This window comes from Dreissena polymorpha, chromosome 3 (assembly GCF_020536995.1).
Source record: "Dreissena polymorpha isolate Duluth1 chromosome 3, UMN_Dpol_1.0, whole genome shotgun sequence".
Lineage (NCBI taxonomy): Eukaryota > Metazoa > Mollusca > Bivalvia > Myida > Dreissenidae > Dreissena > Dreissena polymorpha.
The window spans coordinates 140,585,365-140,602,607 of NC_068357.1; the positions used below are offsets into that span (position 1 = coordinate 140,585,365).

A 17,243-nucleotide genomic window follows, 5' to 3' on the forward strand; every position below is an offset into this window, starting at 1 on the left:
TGGATTCTTAGACTCTAGAATTGATCACTGTCTCCCAGTCAAAACAAATATTGCAAGTTTGTTTTAAAAAATTAAATAAACTTTAATTTGAAAATTTGTTCAAAATGGCAAAAATAGATATGCTGTCATCTAGCAAATCAAAAGGTCCAAAGTCTGATAATTTCTCTAGAAGCTTTCTATAGATTTTCCCTGAGTTTAGAGAAACATAGGAATAAAATTATTTCACCATTTTATTAATAACTTTCATAATTATTTCCAATAATTATGATAACAATTACAATTTCATAGTTTCGAAATTATAAACAATTGTCATGCTTAATTACATGCAAATAGCTTTACTGGCCTCATGCACATGCCTTTGTCTCTTTACTCACCTCCGTTCATGTAGTTTCCAAGTGCCAACACTAGACCCAGGATTTTTTTCAGACTAGTACTCTCCATCAAGGTCTGTAAAGGAAAAGTAGTCATATATGCGTCTTGCTCTGTAAAACTAAGCTTAATGCATATGCATAAAGTGTCATTTCAGATAAGCCAGTCGACACATGCTAATCTGGGACAACACTTCCAGCATGGATGTCCATTTAGTATATACTTCCTTGTAACGAAAAATTCCATAAAAGCTTAATGTGACTTCCCTGTGTGGTCTGCGAAGGATAATCTGTGACAACACTTAACCCTTTGCATGCTGGGAAATTTGTCGTCTGCTAAAATGTGTGCTGAATTTCTATAATTACCATTTTCTTCGATTTTTTTCAAAGAATACTATCAGAAAAGCAAACAGTTTGGATCCTGATGAGACGCCACGTTCTGTGGCGTCTCATCTGGATCCAAACTGTTTGCAAAGGCCTTCAAATTTCAGTTCCAGCACTGAAAGAGTTAACGCAAATTCATTAAGCCTGGCTTTCTCAGAACGATACTATATGCTTGTAATATCGCAGTCTTGTTTTATAAGTTAAGAGCAGGTAAAAATAATAGTGTTTAAAAACCCTACTACAGGTGCTTTTTATCACGTCTTCGCACTCCATAGTCGACAAAATAATGAATGGACTAATTTTACTTTATTTATTTAAAAGGATTACAGTCCAATATGACATACCAGTACACCTTCACCTGACTTTATAATATCCCCATATAAATGGGTCATAACACTGGGTCTGTTACCTCTTGCCCGCGTAAAAAGCAGAGTGAAAATGGCTTTTGCAACCAGCATAAAACCAGAACAGCCTGCGAGTAACTCACAGTCTGTTCATGTTCTATGCTGTTTGCTCATCAGTAATTAAGAGTTGGAAATGAAGCCTTTATAACTTGACTTTAGTACGAAAGGTATTTAAATTAATGTAATTTTGTAAGGGACTATAAATGCGTCAAAATAAGTATCTAAGTGGTAAAGAGTTAACTCTCAGCACCTTGAGGAGACACATTTCTCAAGGTAACCCATTGAAACACCTGAGTAAGAAAAGAAAATGTGGGATGAATTTCATGCTCAAGAATTGCACATGTCTTAACGGGATTCAAACCAGTGACCCAATGAGCCTAAGCCCAAGCCCATATCTAACATACGTATGGACCACTGCTCCCTTTCCAATACAGTGGGCAACTAAACAACTTATGAGAACGGAAAGCTATGTACAGAGTCTTTTTGGTTTACTTGCTTTTACTGCTGCTTTAAACAGTATTTCAGACATACATGTATCATGGCAGTCTGTTAAACAGTATTTCAGACAAACATGTATCATGGCAGTCTGTTAAACAGTATTTAAGACATATCATGGCTGTATGTTAAACAGTATTTCAGACATATATAATGGCGGTCTGTTAAACAGTATTTCATACATATCATGGTGGTCTGTTAAACAGTATTTCAAAAATATATCATGGCAGTCTGTTAAACAGTATTTCAGAAATATCATGGCGATCTGTTAAACAGTATTTCAGAAATATTATGGCAGTTTGTTAAACAGTATTTCAGACATATCATGGTGGTATGTTAAACGGTATTTCAGACATATCATGGCAGTCTGTTAAACAGTATTTCAGACATATCATGGCAGCCTGTTAAACAGTATTTCAGACATATCATGGCGGTATGTTAAACAGTATTTCAGACATACATGGCGGTCTGTTAAACAGTATTTCAGACATATCATGGCGGTCTGTTAATCTTAATCACACTTTTCCTGGATAAACTTGTTAACCAGTACTTAAAGCACATACTTACACCACTAACTGATAACTGCCCTACTCAGAGGTGGACGGAGAATGGCTGATGAAATAATTTAGTGACCAAATCCTACACAAGAAAGGTGGCCAGGACTTTTCATAAACCCAGGATGCTGGTCTGGTTAACACTTTCCCACTGAGTTACGTATTTTGACGTGTCTGTAGAAAGTTATATTTAATTGAAGACCTTTCTTACTAGATTCAAGTTTTAAAGGCTTCATTTCCAACCCTTAGATACTGATGTGCAGCAAACAGCATACAATTTTATGCAGTTTGCACATAGCAATTTTCACTTTGTCTCTGAGTGGGAAAGGGATAAGTGTGTGTGTATTTCCAAGTTTATGAGAACCTTCTGAGCTTAAGGCTGCATAATTTGTAGACAAAGTGTTTGTCCTTACACTTCAACCTAATTAACTTACTGGACTCACAAAAGTAGGGATGAATTTTGAATAATAGCTCTGATTTCCAGCTACTCAGTTGTTATTAAAAGATTTTCAGTTTTGGTCTGGTTAGGTTAAGGAACATAGCAAGCTGAAGACAGGTTACCTTGCAGGTTACAGGTTCAGAACAGGTTACCTTGCAGGTTACAGGTTAGGAACAGGTTACCTTGCAGGTTACAGGTTCGGAACAGGTTACCTTGCAGGTTACAGATTCGGAACAGGTTACCTTGCAGGTTACAGGTTAGGAACAGGTTACCTTGCAGGTCATACGGAGGTTGGTCATCTTGGTCTCTATCACAGCAATGCTCTCTTGGAACGTCTCACGGAAGATGAAGCAGAATATCCTCTCTGCGTAGTCAGGGATTAACGACAGGTCGTAAACAAACCTTCAAGATTAAGTTTAATGGATATACAGTGAGGGGCAGATATCAAATAAAGAAGAAAAATCAACTAAGCCAAGCTTTAAAAACTTTTTTTTGGACCTTATTGGTTGTGTTAAAAATACTCTCTGAATTTCTTCAGAGTTTTTTGGAATGTGAAAATTACAGATTGACACAATCCAAAACTGTGTTCTTCTTCAATAAATACTTTACTGATTAGCACGAAACTAAAATAATTCAATTTTAATTTTACCAATTTGAATATGAACAATTATTTTCAAAAGCCGACTTTATCAAATGCACAATTTACAGACACAAAGTAGAGTGCCTTTCAATCAGTGGCTACTGTCACCTACTGGTCCGGTTTGTCCAGTGGAGTGTCAGGGTGCTTCTTCACATACTCCCGCAGTTTCTTCAACTCTTCCTGCTCTCCACGCTACAAAAAATCGTTGGAGATTTAGTCAAAGAAATGCGCTACACAAGTACAATTCTCGTGTGTATATCAAAATGGGAAACAATATACAACTCTTCAACCTTCCCTTAAACCTTTACCTTTTAAATAAGTATTTTTATGCATTTGTAGTCCCTTAGAAATATAAATGTCATTAAAGACCTTTCTTACTAGATTCAAGTTTTAAAGGCTTCATTTCCGAACCTTAGATACTGATGAGCAGCAAACAGCATAAAACCTAAAAAGACTGCAAGTGACTCAAGGGCTGTTCTGGTTTTATGCTGTTTGCACATAGCCACTTTGCTTCCTATGGGGGAAAGGGTTAAATGGCCTTAAATGTCTCATAAACATTGTAACTTTATAAATATAATTGTATGATCTTTTAAGGCTCCTTAGAGTTAATTCTAAGCAGTCCTCCAAGGGATAATCATCCAACAAACAAACATTAAACAGTTAATTCATTAATAAATAAATGGTTGCTGCATGTCACAACCTTGCTTTGTAAATGAAATAATTATTTTTCATTGAAATAAAAAAAAATCATTTGTAATCAACTGACAGGAATCAAAGGAGCAAAAATTGAAGTTTTATGTCAACAAGCGCTGACTTGGTGTAAATCAGGAAGCAATACTGATTTCTAAAGATCGACTGTCCTGGTATGGCAAAATGAATTCCGTGTAAAAAAATTTTATAACTACTGATCCCATGGTAAAGTATTATTACTTAAACTCTGTTACAGTGTTGACCATATTTTTAAGTTATATCAATATTCCTGTGAAAATCTCAATCTAGACAGCAGTTGGATCACCAACAACTCTAACATGGTACTTACAATCTCAATCTAGACAGCAGTTGGATCACCAACAACTCTAACATGGTACTTACAATCTCATATATTTGGCGTAGTTTGTCCTCTCCAAGAACTTCTGTGTCAAATGTGAGTATGGCTAAAAATTATACAACAAAAGTTTTATGTAGACATCCAGTCAAAGTTGTACAAAACGTATATAATGAATATTTATATTCTTCCAGAATGTTTTTTATTTAGGGAACAGCACAGCAACATTATATTGAGATTCCCTCTAAGAAGAAAATATACATTTTTTTTTAAACTGTCATTATGGGACAAAACTGCCTTTTGTTATTTCCAATATTATTAATATAGAGAAAATCACACAGATAATATTATAATATCTAAAATAATATAATTAGCCCGGCCATGTTTTCAAAGGATTATACTAAATAGTAACAACCTGAACTGTTTATCTTTAGCTTACCATGTTCGATGTCTGACATATCGATACGAAGACTAGATAGAAATATCCCAACGGTCTGCGAACGCTTTGCGTTAATCACCTTGGCAACCTGAGAAAATAGGGCAGCAAGGTGAAACATAATTTATTATCATCATTTGTATTTAAGCTTAAAGACAATGGATTGTCTATGCTGAGCTAAGTGCTATATGTTCTTAGTTCTATAACTGAGCTGTGCAAAAATTTATACAACTATACATTGTTGCATGCAAACACATTATTAACACTAGTTTTTCTTTCAGCGTTTATTAAAGACTGAACATTGACACTCATGTGTGTGCTTCATATTCCACGCCATGGAATAATTGCGACCATAACACTGGCATCAACACAATAGTGTACCCACCGCTGCCATTTATTCATTGAAATAGACACACAAAACAAAAGTTGTATTGTAAAGTTGCGTAAGCTTTATGGCCGCAGTTATTCCGCAGCATAATTACTCCCAACAAAGTTTCCGTAATGGAAATGAGCCCAACTCTGCAGGCCGTGCACAGATAAAATATATGAGCCTCTTTCAAGGAAAACTTTCCGCTTTTATGGTATTTTTCGTTTAAAGGAAGTTTTTTCTTAGCCAAAATCTACATTAAGCGGAAAGTGTCATCCCTGATTAGCCTGAGCAGACTGCACGGGCTTGTCTGGGACGAAACTTCAAACACCTGCAGTAAGCCTAGTTTTCCAAGAACACGGCTTACTGTACATAAAAGATGACTCACCTCAGCTGCCTGGTTCTTGGGCTTGTTGGAGAAGAAGCGTCGTGAGGGCTCAATGTTCGTCTTGGAGAACAGCGTGTCGAGCTCCGTGATGTCAATGTTGAGCTCCTCCACCTCGTCCCAGACCAGACGCTTGTCTGCATACCTGTCAAAGAGAAAAGGGACGGCAATGATTTATTAACCGTTTTCCACATAGATATGTATTTTGACGCAATTGTAGTGCCTTAGAAAGTTAAATCTAATTAAAGACCTTTCTTACTAAATTAAAATTTTAAAGGCTTCATTTTCAACCCTTAGTTACTGATGAGCCGCAAACAGCATGAAACCTGAACAGACTGCGAGTTATTCTCAGGCTGTTCTGGTTTTATGCTGTTTGCACACAGCCATTTTCACTTTGCTTCTAAGTAGGAAAGGGTTAGAAGGTCTAGAATGGAGATCTGGAAAAATAATGTATCAAGGCCTGTGTTGTGGATTTTTCGTGTCCTGCAGAAGGTCATGTTCAAAAGACGACATCAATATAATTGTTGTTATCATTAAGTTTCATATATTTATACCGTATTAAAAAAGGCATGAATTGTGCTTCTCATCTTACTATCATATGATTTACATTTACAATACAATCACTGACATTGGTTACATGATCTGGTTTTTATGTTGTCTTTTGACATACATTTATACATGTTCATATTACTTCACATGCATTTTCTATTTTTTGCGGCCAGGAGAACGTTCCTAATTTGGCCCCACATCATGTGACGTGGCCACAAACGTTCAAGTTCAGAAGACATAATAATAATTGTTGTTATTGCTTTGATTCAATCATTCATATATTGAATGTTATTCAAACAGTCGAACCTGAATTGTGTTTCTCTTCTTTTTTACCAGCAATTTACATGAACAATACGATTGCCGACAGTCTTCGTCCAAGACTTTGGCTTTGGTCCATAAAACAATTAACCTTTTCCCCCATTAGTTGCAAAGTGAAAATTGCTTTTGCAACCAGCATAAAACCAGAACAGCATGCAAGTTACTCGCAGTCTGTTATGGTTTTATGCTATTTGCTGCTCATCAGTATCTAAGGGTTGAAAATAAAGCCTTTACATGTATAACTTGAATACAGGAAGAAAAGTCTTTTTTTTTTATTTAACTTTTTAAGTGTCAAAATACGTATCTAAGGGGTAAAGGGTTAAAGGATGCTTTACCTCTTAATGCCTCAGGGCTTTCAGAGTACTTTTCTTTTTCTTAAATATTATAAAGAATGAATGTCAGAAAAGCTCCAAGCAAGGCTGTGACCACTCACTGTTTGTGTTTCTGGCTCTTCAGATCCTGCACCTGAATCCTCTCCCAGAACAGAGCCTTCATCTGGGACTTAGGGTGAACAACTGGCTTGCTGGCTGTCATGGAAAACAAACGGTTACATTAAGTTGACTTTATGTCAACTTTAATAAGCATAATGCCATTTAAGGGTGAAATTACCATCATTTTCAACATACATTAAATACAGTGTAAAACATGTAACATGTTATTCCTCTGCCTAGAACAGCATTTACAATTATGCCCTATTATGTGTACATGTGTTTGCAAAAAACAAAAATCAAAACAACCAACTTAATACGAGCCTTGATACAAAGATGTATTTTAGATTTGTTAGCAGAGTAAACCATGGAATGGCCTTTAAATGAACACTACCTCAGTTTGACAGTCATTAACCCTTTGAGTGCTGGAACCGGAATTTGAAGGCCTTTGCAAACAGTTTGGATCCAGATGAGACGCCACAAAACGTGGCGTCTCATCAGGATCCAAACTGTTTGCTATTCTGATAGTATTCTTTGAAAAAAATCGAAGAAAATGCTAATTTTAGAAATTCAGCAGACGACATTTTAGCAATGACAAATTTCCCAGCATGCAAAGGGTTAAACATGGATGTGATTTTAGACAAGACTCGACCAAAACTCACTCTTCAATAGATCCTGCATAATTTGGAACAATATGTTAACTATTTTAGCATTCAACTAAAAGAGATCTGCTGAAAAGAGAACAAGTCAAATACCCTTATGATTTTAATACATAAACTATGAATACAAAGCAGCTGAACGGATGCCAGCCTTACCTCGTCTGTTGTTGTTCATCTGACTAGGAGGTGGAGGTGGTGGTGGAATGATGCCTGGGGGTGGGGGAGGGGGTGGGGGCGGTATCACATAGTCGCCCACTGAGCCTGACCCTATACTCACGCCCCCTAGACTGCTGGTCTCGGAACCTGAGGTGCCGTCGAGGGAGAGGTCACCTAGCACGTCTGAGTGGGGCCGTATGGAGTTGAGGTGGCCCCCATAGTGGGCCTCCCCTGGGGTGCCTGCAGGAGTGTGGTACTGGGAGTTGGGCGTGACATGCCCATTGCTATGGACACCGTCAAATAGAAGACCAGACTCCTTTTGAGCCTTTTCTGCATCTGCAAAAGCCAGAACTTTGAAATAATGTGGTGCTCTTTAACTACAGTAAAATCTTGTCATCTGGAAGTCATTCTTATCAGCATGAATGTATCTAAGCAAGTGCATGTTGGAAAATTGTAATTTACTGTATACCGCACAACTAAGTTGTCTGGAATACACTTACATCAAAGCATTATTACTGATTATGGTGACGTGGACAATATTCCTCTTATGAGTGTATTTATTGTTCAGATTATTAAAAAGAAGTTTGACTTATAATTTAATGTTGAAGAGGTTCCCCATGCATATAGTCATGACTCGAGTTACAAAATGACGTATGTTGTCTTGTGAAAAGTCCAGTAATAACTGTTCAGTTTCAAACATCACATTCAAATTCTCAATATTTTTATTAACTCTCAAACAATATCATTAACAGAAACCGTGGATATAGCAAAATCAATTTGAATTACCTGCAACTTTGTGATTCAGCTATGATTCAAGTGATCTTAAATAACCTGATAGTTTACTTTATGATTTGTCATCAGCATTTGAACTGAGCAGTGAATTACAATTATAGTTTTTATGATCACCTTGATGAATAAATTGGCGATCAATCAACATTCAAGTTGATTTATGGTTTTTTGTATGGCCATATATTTACTTCTTTAACCCTGTTTTCAAATGTGTACTTGCTGACAAACATATCAAGTATCTAATAAATATAACAAATAAAAAGAAATAATTTTTCTTCATTTTACAGGGACTCTTACTGATCATACCCATGCAGAAACACAAACATTGTACCTAAATAATAAATAATGTTAACATAAAAAGTGTATCCATCAAGGTTTATAAAAAAAACACCAACTTGTTTTTTTGGCTAGTTAATCTTGCAAGGAAAATAATTAGATATTGTTATAAGTATTGGAGTTTTACGTATCACATTTTCTTGTCATGGGAAATACGAATGCAAAGTACAATGTAATATTAAAATAATTCCTGAAGTTGAAAAGATATGGGACAAAAATTCATGACTGTTCATTTACAATTGTGACTGTAAATTTTACTAAAGAGCATGGGATTGTATGCAATACATGGTCTGGTCAGAGAAAATTATAACAAAATATTGTTATAATAAAATGGTTCCAAGCATTAAAAAGTAACACAGCACAAATATAATCTGAATGGGCATATCCAACTCCTCAACCCTTCAAACACAAACGATGGCAGACTGTCGACTAAATGCCCTCTACAGGGAATTAGGAAAGGATATCCATTTACAGCTATTATTATTGCATCATTAAATGTGTGAAATGCTCATTAAAATAACATCACATACATATAGGTTAGAATTAAAATCAGTTGCAAAGTAAATGATAGTTGAGGGCACAAATATTAAGTACATGTGACAGAGCTATATAGCTGCATGCATTTCCGATAGGTAACACTGCACCTGAGAGAGCGTTCTGTGTGAACTTCTCTATGCCAGCCAGCTGTTTGTATTTCTCCACCTCCCGTGTGAGGAGAGCTATCCTCTCTACGGCGTGCTGCAGTCTGGTCTCGTACTCCTCACGGGCCCTGTCCAGCACACCCTTGTGATCAGCCTGCAAATAGCACATACAGTATTAGAATGAGTCTGGTTCTTGGCCAAATGAGGTTTAATTCATGTGTAAAGTGTTGTCCCTGATTAGCCTGTGCAGTCTGCACAGGCTAATCAAGGACAACACTTTCCCCTTTAAAGGTACTTTTCATTTTATGGAGAGTGTCTTCTTAAGGAAAATCCAGCTTATGCGGAAAGTGTTGTCACTGATTTGCCTGTGCACAGGCTAATCAGGAAGGACACTTGACAAACATGCATTTATGAGCCCATGAATGTATTTTTCTTTGTGTACGAGGGTTTCCTGTAGTCTCCATATTTCACAAAACATATTCTATAGACACTTGGTCTCCTCTTTTTGGAAACAAGAATATAAAAACACAAGCGATGTGTTTGTCAGAAACACAATGCCCCCTATTGCGCCACTTTGAATTTTTGACCTTTGACCTTGAAGGATGACCTTAACCTTGACCTTTCACCACTCAAAATGTGCAGCTCCATAAGATACACATGCATGCCAAATATCAAGTTGCAAAAGTTATGACCAAGGTTTAAGTTTGGGGACACACACAATGAATGAATGACTGACTGACTGACTGACAGACAGACAGGCCAAAAACAATATACCCCCGATCATTCGATCCGGGAGCATAACAATTCATGTGACAAGAATGAGCAGAATATAAGCAGATATTGCATTTGTGTCAATTATTATAACTTCCTATAATGTAAAAGCAAGAGTTACGGAACCTGAATACTGTCCACCTGCTCCCTGTATTCATGGCGAAGAGTTACCATGGCAGCTTGGTGGTCTGAAACAAACAAATGAGTTAGTGTTGGTCCGATGGTTCAAATTTACCAGTCCTCTTAGATATTAAAGACCTCATGATTAAAGTCTCTATAACGCTCAAAATCAACGAAAATTTCGTAAAGTATTTCGTAAAATAAAGTGAACACCTAAACAATCAGTGTTCCTTATACATGTAGCAATAGCCACAATTTCAACGCTAGATGTGGTATGATTACACAGATTTTTGTAGATACAAAATGCTCGTTTTTATTTTATTTGTGACCACAATAAATTTCATGTTAATTTCCTGAGTATATATCTATTGATACGACACACGAACACTAAAATGGTACCATGTTAAAACCATAATAAAAACAAGCATTTTGTATCCACAAACATCTATTTTACCAGACCACATCTGGCGTTGAAATTTCGACAATGGCCATAAGGAACAATGATTTTTAATTGTTTAGCTTCATTTTACGAAATATTGTACGAAATGTTCTTTGATTTTGAGTAGTAAATTATGTTACTTAAATACAGAAATATTGCAAAGGACTAAGCAAATTCAAGTCTTGTTTGAATCATATGACTACATATTTACAGAATTAAGACTTTTTAGAATCTGGAGACAGCTAGAATTGTTACACCAAATAAGAATAATTTAACAAAATAATCCAGGTATAACACTAACAACCCAAGTGATTTTGCCATCAAGTAGCAAAATAACAGTTTTTAAACAAGGATATCAGTAAAACTGATGGATATTCCCCAATGATGCTTTGTCAATATATGGGTATGTGGAAAAAAATGTGTGACCTTAAGAAAATCTATTATTAGCCTCAGTGACCTTGACCTTGATCCCAGTGACCTCAAACCTCATCAAAAGGTAGAGGTCCATGCAAGGTACCTACATGCCAAATATATAAGAGATCGGTAAAATATTGAAGGCGCTATGAGAAACTGTAACCAAAGTGTGACATTGAGAAAATCTATTATTAGCCTCGGTGACCTTGACCCAAGTGACCTCAAACCTCATCAAAAGGTAGAGGTCTATTCAAGGTACCTACATGCCAATTATGGAAGAGATCGGTAAAACATTGAAAGCGTTATGAGAAACTGTAACAAAAGTAAGACGGATAATCTATTATTAGCCTTGGTGACCTTGACCCCAGTGACGTCAAACCTAATCAAAAGGTAGAGGTCCATGCAAGGTACCTACATGACAAATATGTAAGAGATCGGTAAAATATTGAAGGCGCTATGAGAAACTGTTAAAAAAGTGTGACGGAGCAACGGAAGTACAAACTGGCAACTATATGCTCCCCATATATATGGGGAGCATAATAACTTGCACAAACACACTGCAGCCACAAACGTAAATTGCATTTATGAAGCATTACACAGTCACCTCAGTTCGATAAAAAAGTAAATAATGATCAAGTTGTTGCAAAGGCAGGTCACTGCATACCATACTGCAAAACTATACAATCAACTACAATGCCAAAATGATGTCAAGCTGCGCCATGAGAACAAATGCTTTGTTATTTTAGTCCTCTTAAAATTTAGCACTTGCAAATAAGCTACAATAAATTTCATGGATGACGATGTTACTGCAATAGTCACATAAAGATGACTGATGCAGACAGTAAACAACAACTCAACAATTAACCCTTTCCTGCTCGGAAAGAAAGTGAAAAAGGCTAAAACCAGAACATCCTGCAAGTGTCTTGCAGGCTGTGATGTTTGTGCTCTTTCTACTTATAGTATCTTTAATTTGAAAATGAAACCCTGTAAACTAATGAAAGCTTTTTAATTATTATGATTTTCTAGGGCACTACAAAGGGTAAAAATGCTTATCTGAGCTGCAAAGATTTCACTATGGATCGTCGGAGGAAAGAGTAAAGTAGGCCTACTTTCATAGAATTAAATATTATACATTTATGTTCTTTACACTTAGTTTATTTGTTGTTGTGTATTGTAAGTTAATTAGGTATTCACTGTTATGTCTTGAACTGAGGAATTCAATTATAAAAGCTAAATAAAATTTGCTAAACTTGCAAAAACAACAATCACTATTATCAATAGTAAATCATTTTGTATTATATCACAATAGTGTTAATAATTTCATAAGTTTTAACAATGTGATTGGACATTTTGTGCCATGACAACCTTATACTTGGACATTTCAGGTTTTATATGCTGCATGTTGAATTAACCTTATACTTTTTGTGGTTTTGGCTGTCATTTTCTTATTTATATAAATGCCAAAATTATCATTGTTCGATTATACAGTTTTTGTACAAAAACTAAATTTTTGTTAGGTTTCAAGCCAGTTCTACAATGACTTTCAAAGGGAACAAAAAGTGAGGAAATCAGCCCCAAAGCTTTGTCTAATACAATGGCACACTGCACAAACAGCCATACCAACAACTGTTAGTCATGCATGTCTGAAAACAGGGAACATATAAACATAATAATAGGTATCGTTATACATTAAATCTGATAACCAAAAATAGACATGTATGAACAGTTTATGATGAAACATGTTGCAGTGAAATCAATAGTTAATTAATATAATGCTAACATATGTGTTCAATTTCATAAGTGAAAAAGAGATGGTAACTGCTGTCTATATATGAAACAAGTTTATGTTGGTACAAAATAATTTTAAACCCAATATGGTATTTGATGTTTAACAACTAAGGTTGTAAAGAATTGCATTAAAGTGATATTATGGGCATCTAACAGTTTATAGGTGTCAATCGCAACCGTTGTTTATTTTTTATGTGTTCACTTCATATAGACTTATATTTGTTAATGCAGCATCAACATACTAAAACAATATCCCGGAAAGAGAAAAATAATGCATTTGAATATCAACCGTACTTTCGTTTTGACAACTGACGACAGAAATAATTTGATTTACGTTGTGAATCAAAATTTAGTTTTAGTGCAGATTCGTTCATACGACACAAAGGCACTATTTTGTTTTACGGGACACAAAGACACTATTTTGTTTTACGGATCATTTCGGCTAGAGGATTCACCAGTCATACAAAATATCGAATATAATATATATATTTTATAAGCGCAAGATGAGTTGCAGATAATTGGTCAGTAACCATATTTTAACTAACTCTTTTGACCTGTTAATTCTTTTTAGCTCAATTCAAAAGTGAAAAATGCCCATTGCATTTTTTTACAGATTAAATTTTTGCTAGCATTTTCAAATAACTAGTGGATCAGATATAACACAACTTTCAATTTTTTATATTTTTTTAACACATTAAGATTAATTTTATTTCAGGATGTAATAATTAAAGACCCAAATACATTAAAATTAAACGTTCAAATCCATGTGAACTTTATAAAAAGCCTTTGAAAGACTATATGGTAATTTATCAAATGAAAACAGTTTCATTTAAAATTTTCACCACATATTTGAAGGGCATGATTAAATATAACCCTTGAGCTTTATCCATAAAATTCAACAGATCAATAAATTAAAAGAAAGTGTTCAATAATCAAATGACTCACTTCACTTAAGAAGTATCACGCAATGATAATGAAAATTCCCTCATTTTAGTACAAGAAAATTGTATCTATCATTACATCTACAGCTTACAGCAATCTATATGGCCCCACACAATTTTAATGTAACATACTTAAATGGGCAAAGAAAAAATTGAAACATTGCATGTTACAGCAGTATCTACGTTTCACAAATTCACTCAGTAGTAATTAACAAGGTCACAGGCAGGTGAGAAAACAGAGCAAAATTATACCATTTTTGCGGGCCGCAATAATAATGTTTTCATTGATGATTATCGGAGTGGGCTTAAACTGACATGACTTATTTAATAGAATGGCCATATATTGGTTAAACAATTTCTTTAACTTTAACAAAAGCCTTCAAACAGGGAATGGTTAATATGAGTTGATGATTGAATTCCAAAACACCTGAGTCAGACAATTATCGCTCAGTCTGATCTTGAGAAAACTATTGCCCCTGTTAGTCAGTAGTTATCATTTGACAATCAATTTATAATTACTGCTACAATTTGTTTTATTGTTTCTTTAAATAGAAACATCATTTTGCAAACGACGTATTAATTTATGTGAATTATCATAAACTTTACTGAATGCAAAGTGATAATATTAATTACTTGGTCAGACAAATAACAAAACTTATGAAATGAAGAATTAAAAGTACCGGAATTATATAAGGTACATTAGTTACACACTTCTAAAGTATCTTTGGTTATTTCAAAGCAATATGTCATATCTCATGGTATTCAAAGATTTAATAAATAATTCTTCATAATTTGTTTGGTAATTCATCCTATACATCACCTAATCCAGTACAACATATGAGCAAAATCATGCGAAAATGGGTCTTATGCCATATGCGGCACGCGCAGCTCCAGACTCACAAAGTGTGGTAAGAAGCAACGCTGTCGGCTAATGAGATCATGAAACCATGAGATCCATTTTCACATGACGCAGGTCAAATATAAACTCTGAAATGAAGTGACACACTTTTTTCACTATCTACTCTGCCTTTAATTGAATTCTAAAAATGTTTACATTAATAACAAGAGAGTCCTTATATAGGTGGCCTATTTGATTAAAAGTTGATTTATAGTATATTTCTGTCCCTATTTCACACAAACACATGATAATACGATAAAAATGCAAAATAGTATACATAACAGGCATTGATACATTTTAGAAAGAGTTTGTCATAACCAGTATACACTGACTTTAAAAAATTGACACAATTTTCTATTTCTACAAGGTTCCTTATCTAGCGATAATACAAAAGACAGAAAAAATGAAATGCACTTTTTAATAAAACCTTTATAATAAATGTTGTTTTTTTAAACAATTGTCCAAACAATTTTGCTAGGGCCTTAACTTTAGACAAACGGCATTATTAATAATTCTTAAGTTCTCTTTTTTTAGAAATTCATCAGTTGATAACTGCACAGTAGCAATAATATAAAGTGAAAGTAAAGAGGAGTTGTACATTATAACTCATTCATGCCCTTAAATATATGAAGTGGTTACAAAAGATTTTGATTAATATTAATCGCAACATTTATCTCATTATATGCTTGTATTCTTTATCTATAGTTTCCTAAATGGTCCTTTTTCTTACAAACAATTAGTTCAATGTTAAATGGTAAATATAAAAAGATATAACATGGACCCTTCCAGATAGGTCAGCAGAAGTTAAGGAAAGTAGGAGGTATTTAGGATAAACACAATAATGCATTCACTATAATGAGTTTTTTAGTAAACTAGAGCTTTGTCACAGACGTGACGTATACCCCCACGTGCCGCATTGACACAGATTATTTTGCATGCTGTCTTCACAAAACAAGAGAATCAAATTTAATGTGATTTTTAAGAATTATAATGCCATTATCATTTATGGCCATTTCGACCTTTGAACTCTTGAATTCTTTCGCATGACATGCCGTCCAAATTTATGGCCATTTTTTTACTTTTGAACTCCAAGTGTGACCTTGACCTTGGAGTTATCGACATAATTCTTTCGCATGACACCTAGTCCAATGATTGTGAACAAATGTACCAGGTATTTTTAAAATCTCAAAATAAATGACATAGTAATGGCCTGGACAAGATCATTTATGGCCATTTTTGACCTTTGAACTCACATTGTGACCTTGACGTTGCAGATATCGGCGTAATTCTTTCGCGCGACACACCGTCCAATAATGGTGAACAAATGTGCCAAATGATTTTATAATCTCACAATGAACAACATAGTTATGGCCCGGACAAGCTCATTTATGGCAATTTTGATGTTTGAACTCAAAGTGTGACCTTGACCTTGGAGTTATCGACGTAATTCTTTCGCGCCACACTGTCTAATGATGGTGAACAGATATGCAAAATGATTTTAAAATCTCACAATGAATGACTTAGTTATGGTCCGGACAAGCTCATTTATGGCCATTTTTTTACCTTTGAACTCAAAGTGTGACCTTGACCTTGGAGATATCAACGTAATTCTTTCGCGTGACACATTGTCCAATGATGGTGAACAAATGTGCCAAATGATTTCAAAATCTCACAATGAACGACATAGTTATTGCCCAGAGAAGCTCATTTATGGCCATCTTTAATCTTTGATCTCAAAGTGTGACCTTGACCTTGGAGATATTGACGTAATTCTTTCGCGCGACACACCGTCCCATGATGGTGAACAAATTTGCCCAATGATTTTAAAATGTCACAATAAATGATAAAGTTATGGCCCGGACAAGCATTTGACCCTTGGACTCCAAGTGTGACCTTGACCTTGGAGATATGGACGTACTTTTTTCACGCGACACACCGTCCCATGATGGTGAACAAATGTACCAAGTTATTTTAAAATCTAACAATAAATGACATAGTTATGGTCCGGACAAACTTTCGGTTGAAACACACTAAGTGACCCCTTGACCGAGTTTTTGACCCGGCATGACCCATATTCAAACTTGACCTATACATCATCAAGATACAACTTGTGACCAAGTTTTGTGAAGATCGGATGAAATTTCGGGACAGACCGACAGACTGACCGACCAACAAAGTGACTCCTGTATAGCCCCCATTACCAATGGTAATGGGGGTATAATAAGATACACACTGCATAATAATTTATTTCATATTGACCAATACACATAATATTTCCAATACACATTATATTGCCTAAAACACTATTTGTTAGTCACTGAATACACATTGTTAGTCAAATAATAATAGTAATATCAGTTCATTTAACATAACATAATATAACACTCCATCTCATCAGCGTGATCACCTTATCCTAGATAATATTATTTGAAAAGCCATCATACCCGAACGGACAAAGCGTCAAGTACAGATTAAGTTA

General features: G+C 35.1%; 1 protein-coding gene across 3 annotated transcripts in view; it reads right to left on the reverse strand.

Annotated features, from left to right (window-relative positions):
- The window catches only part of LOC127871693 (uncharacterized), an 86,650-nt gene that overhangs the window by 15,561 nt on the left and 53,846 nt on the right, over positions 1–17,243 (reverse strand). For all 3 annotated transcript variants that reach the window (XM_052414821.1, XM_052414822.1, XM_052414820.1), the window contains 10 exons: positions 10,291–10,352; positions 9,397–9,547; positions 7,628–7,963; positions 6,818–6,911; positions 5,521–5,662; positions 4,769–4,856; positions 4,377–4,438; positions 3,397–3,476; positions 2,917–3,046; positions 375–447 (listed from right to left, as the gene is read on the reverse strand). In XM_052414821.1, coding sequence (XP_052270781.1) covers positions 375–447; positions 2,917–3,046; positions 3,397–3,476; positions 4,377–4,438; positions 4,769–4,856; positions 5,521–5,662; positions 6,818–6,911; positions 7,628–7,963; positions 9,397–9,547; positions 10,291–10,352 — 1,218 coding nt within the window. The remainder of the gene's footprint in view (positions 1–374; positions 448–2,916; positions 3,047–3,396; positions 3,477–4,376; positions 4,439–4,768; positions 4,857–5,520; positions 5,663–6,817; positions 6,912–7,627; positions 7,964–9,396; positions 9,548–10,290; positions 10,353–17,243) is intronic.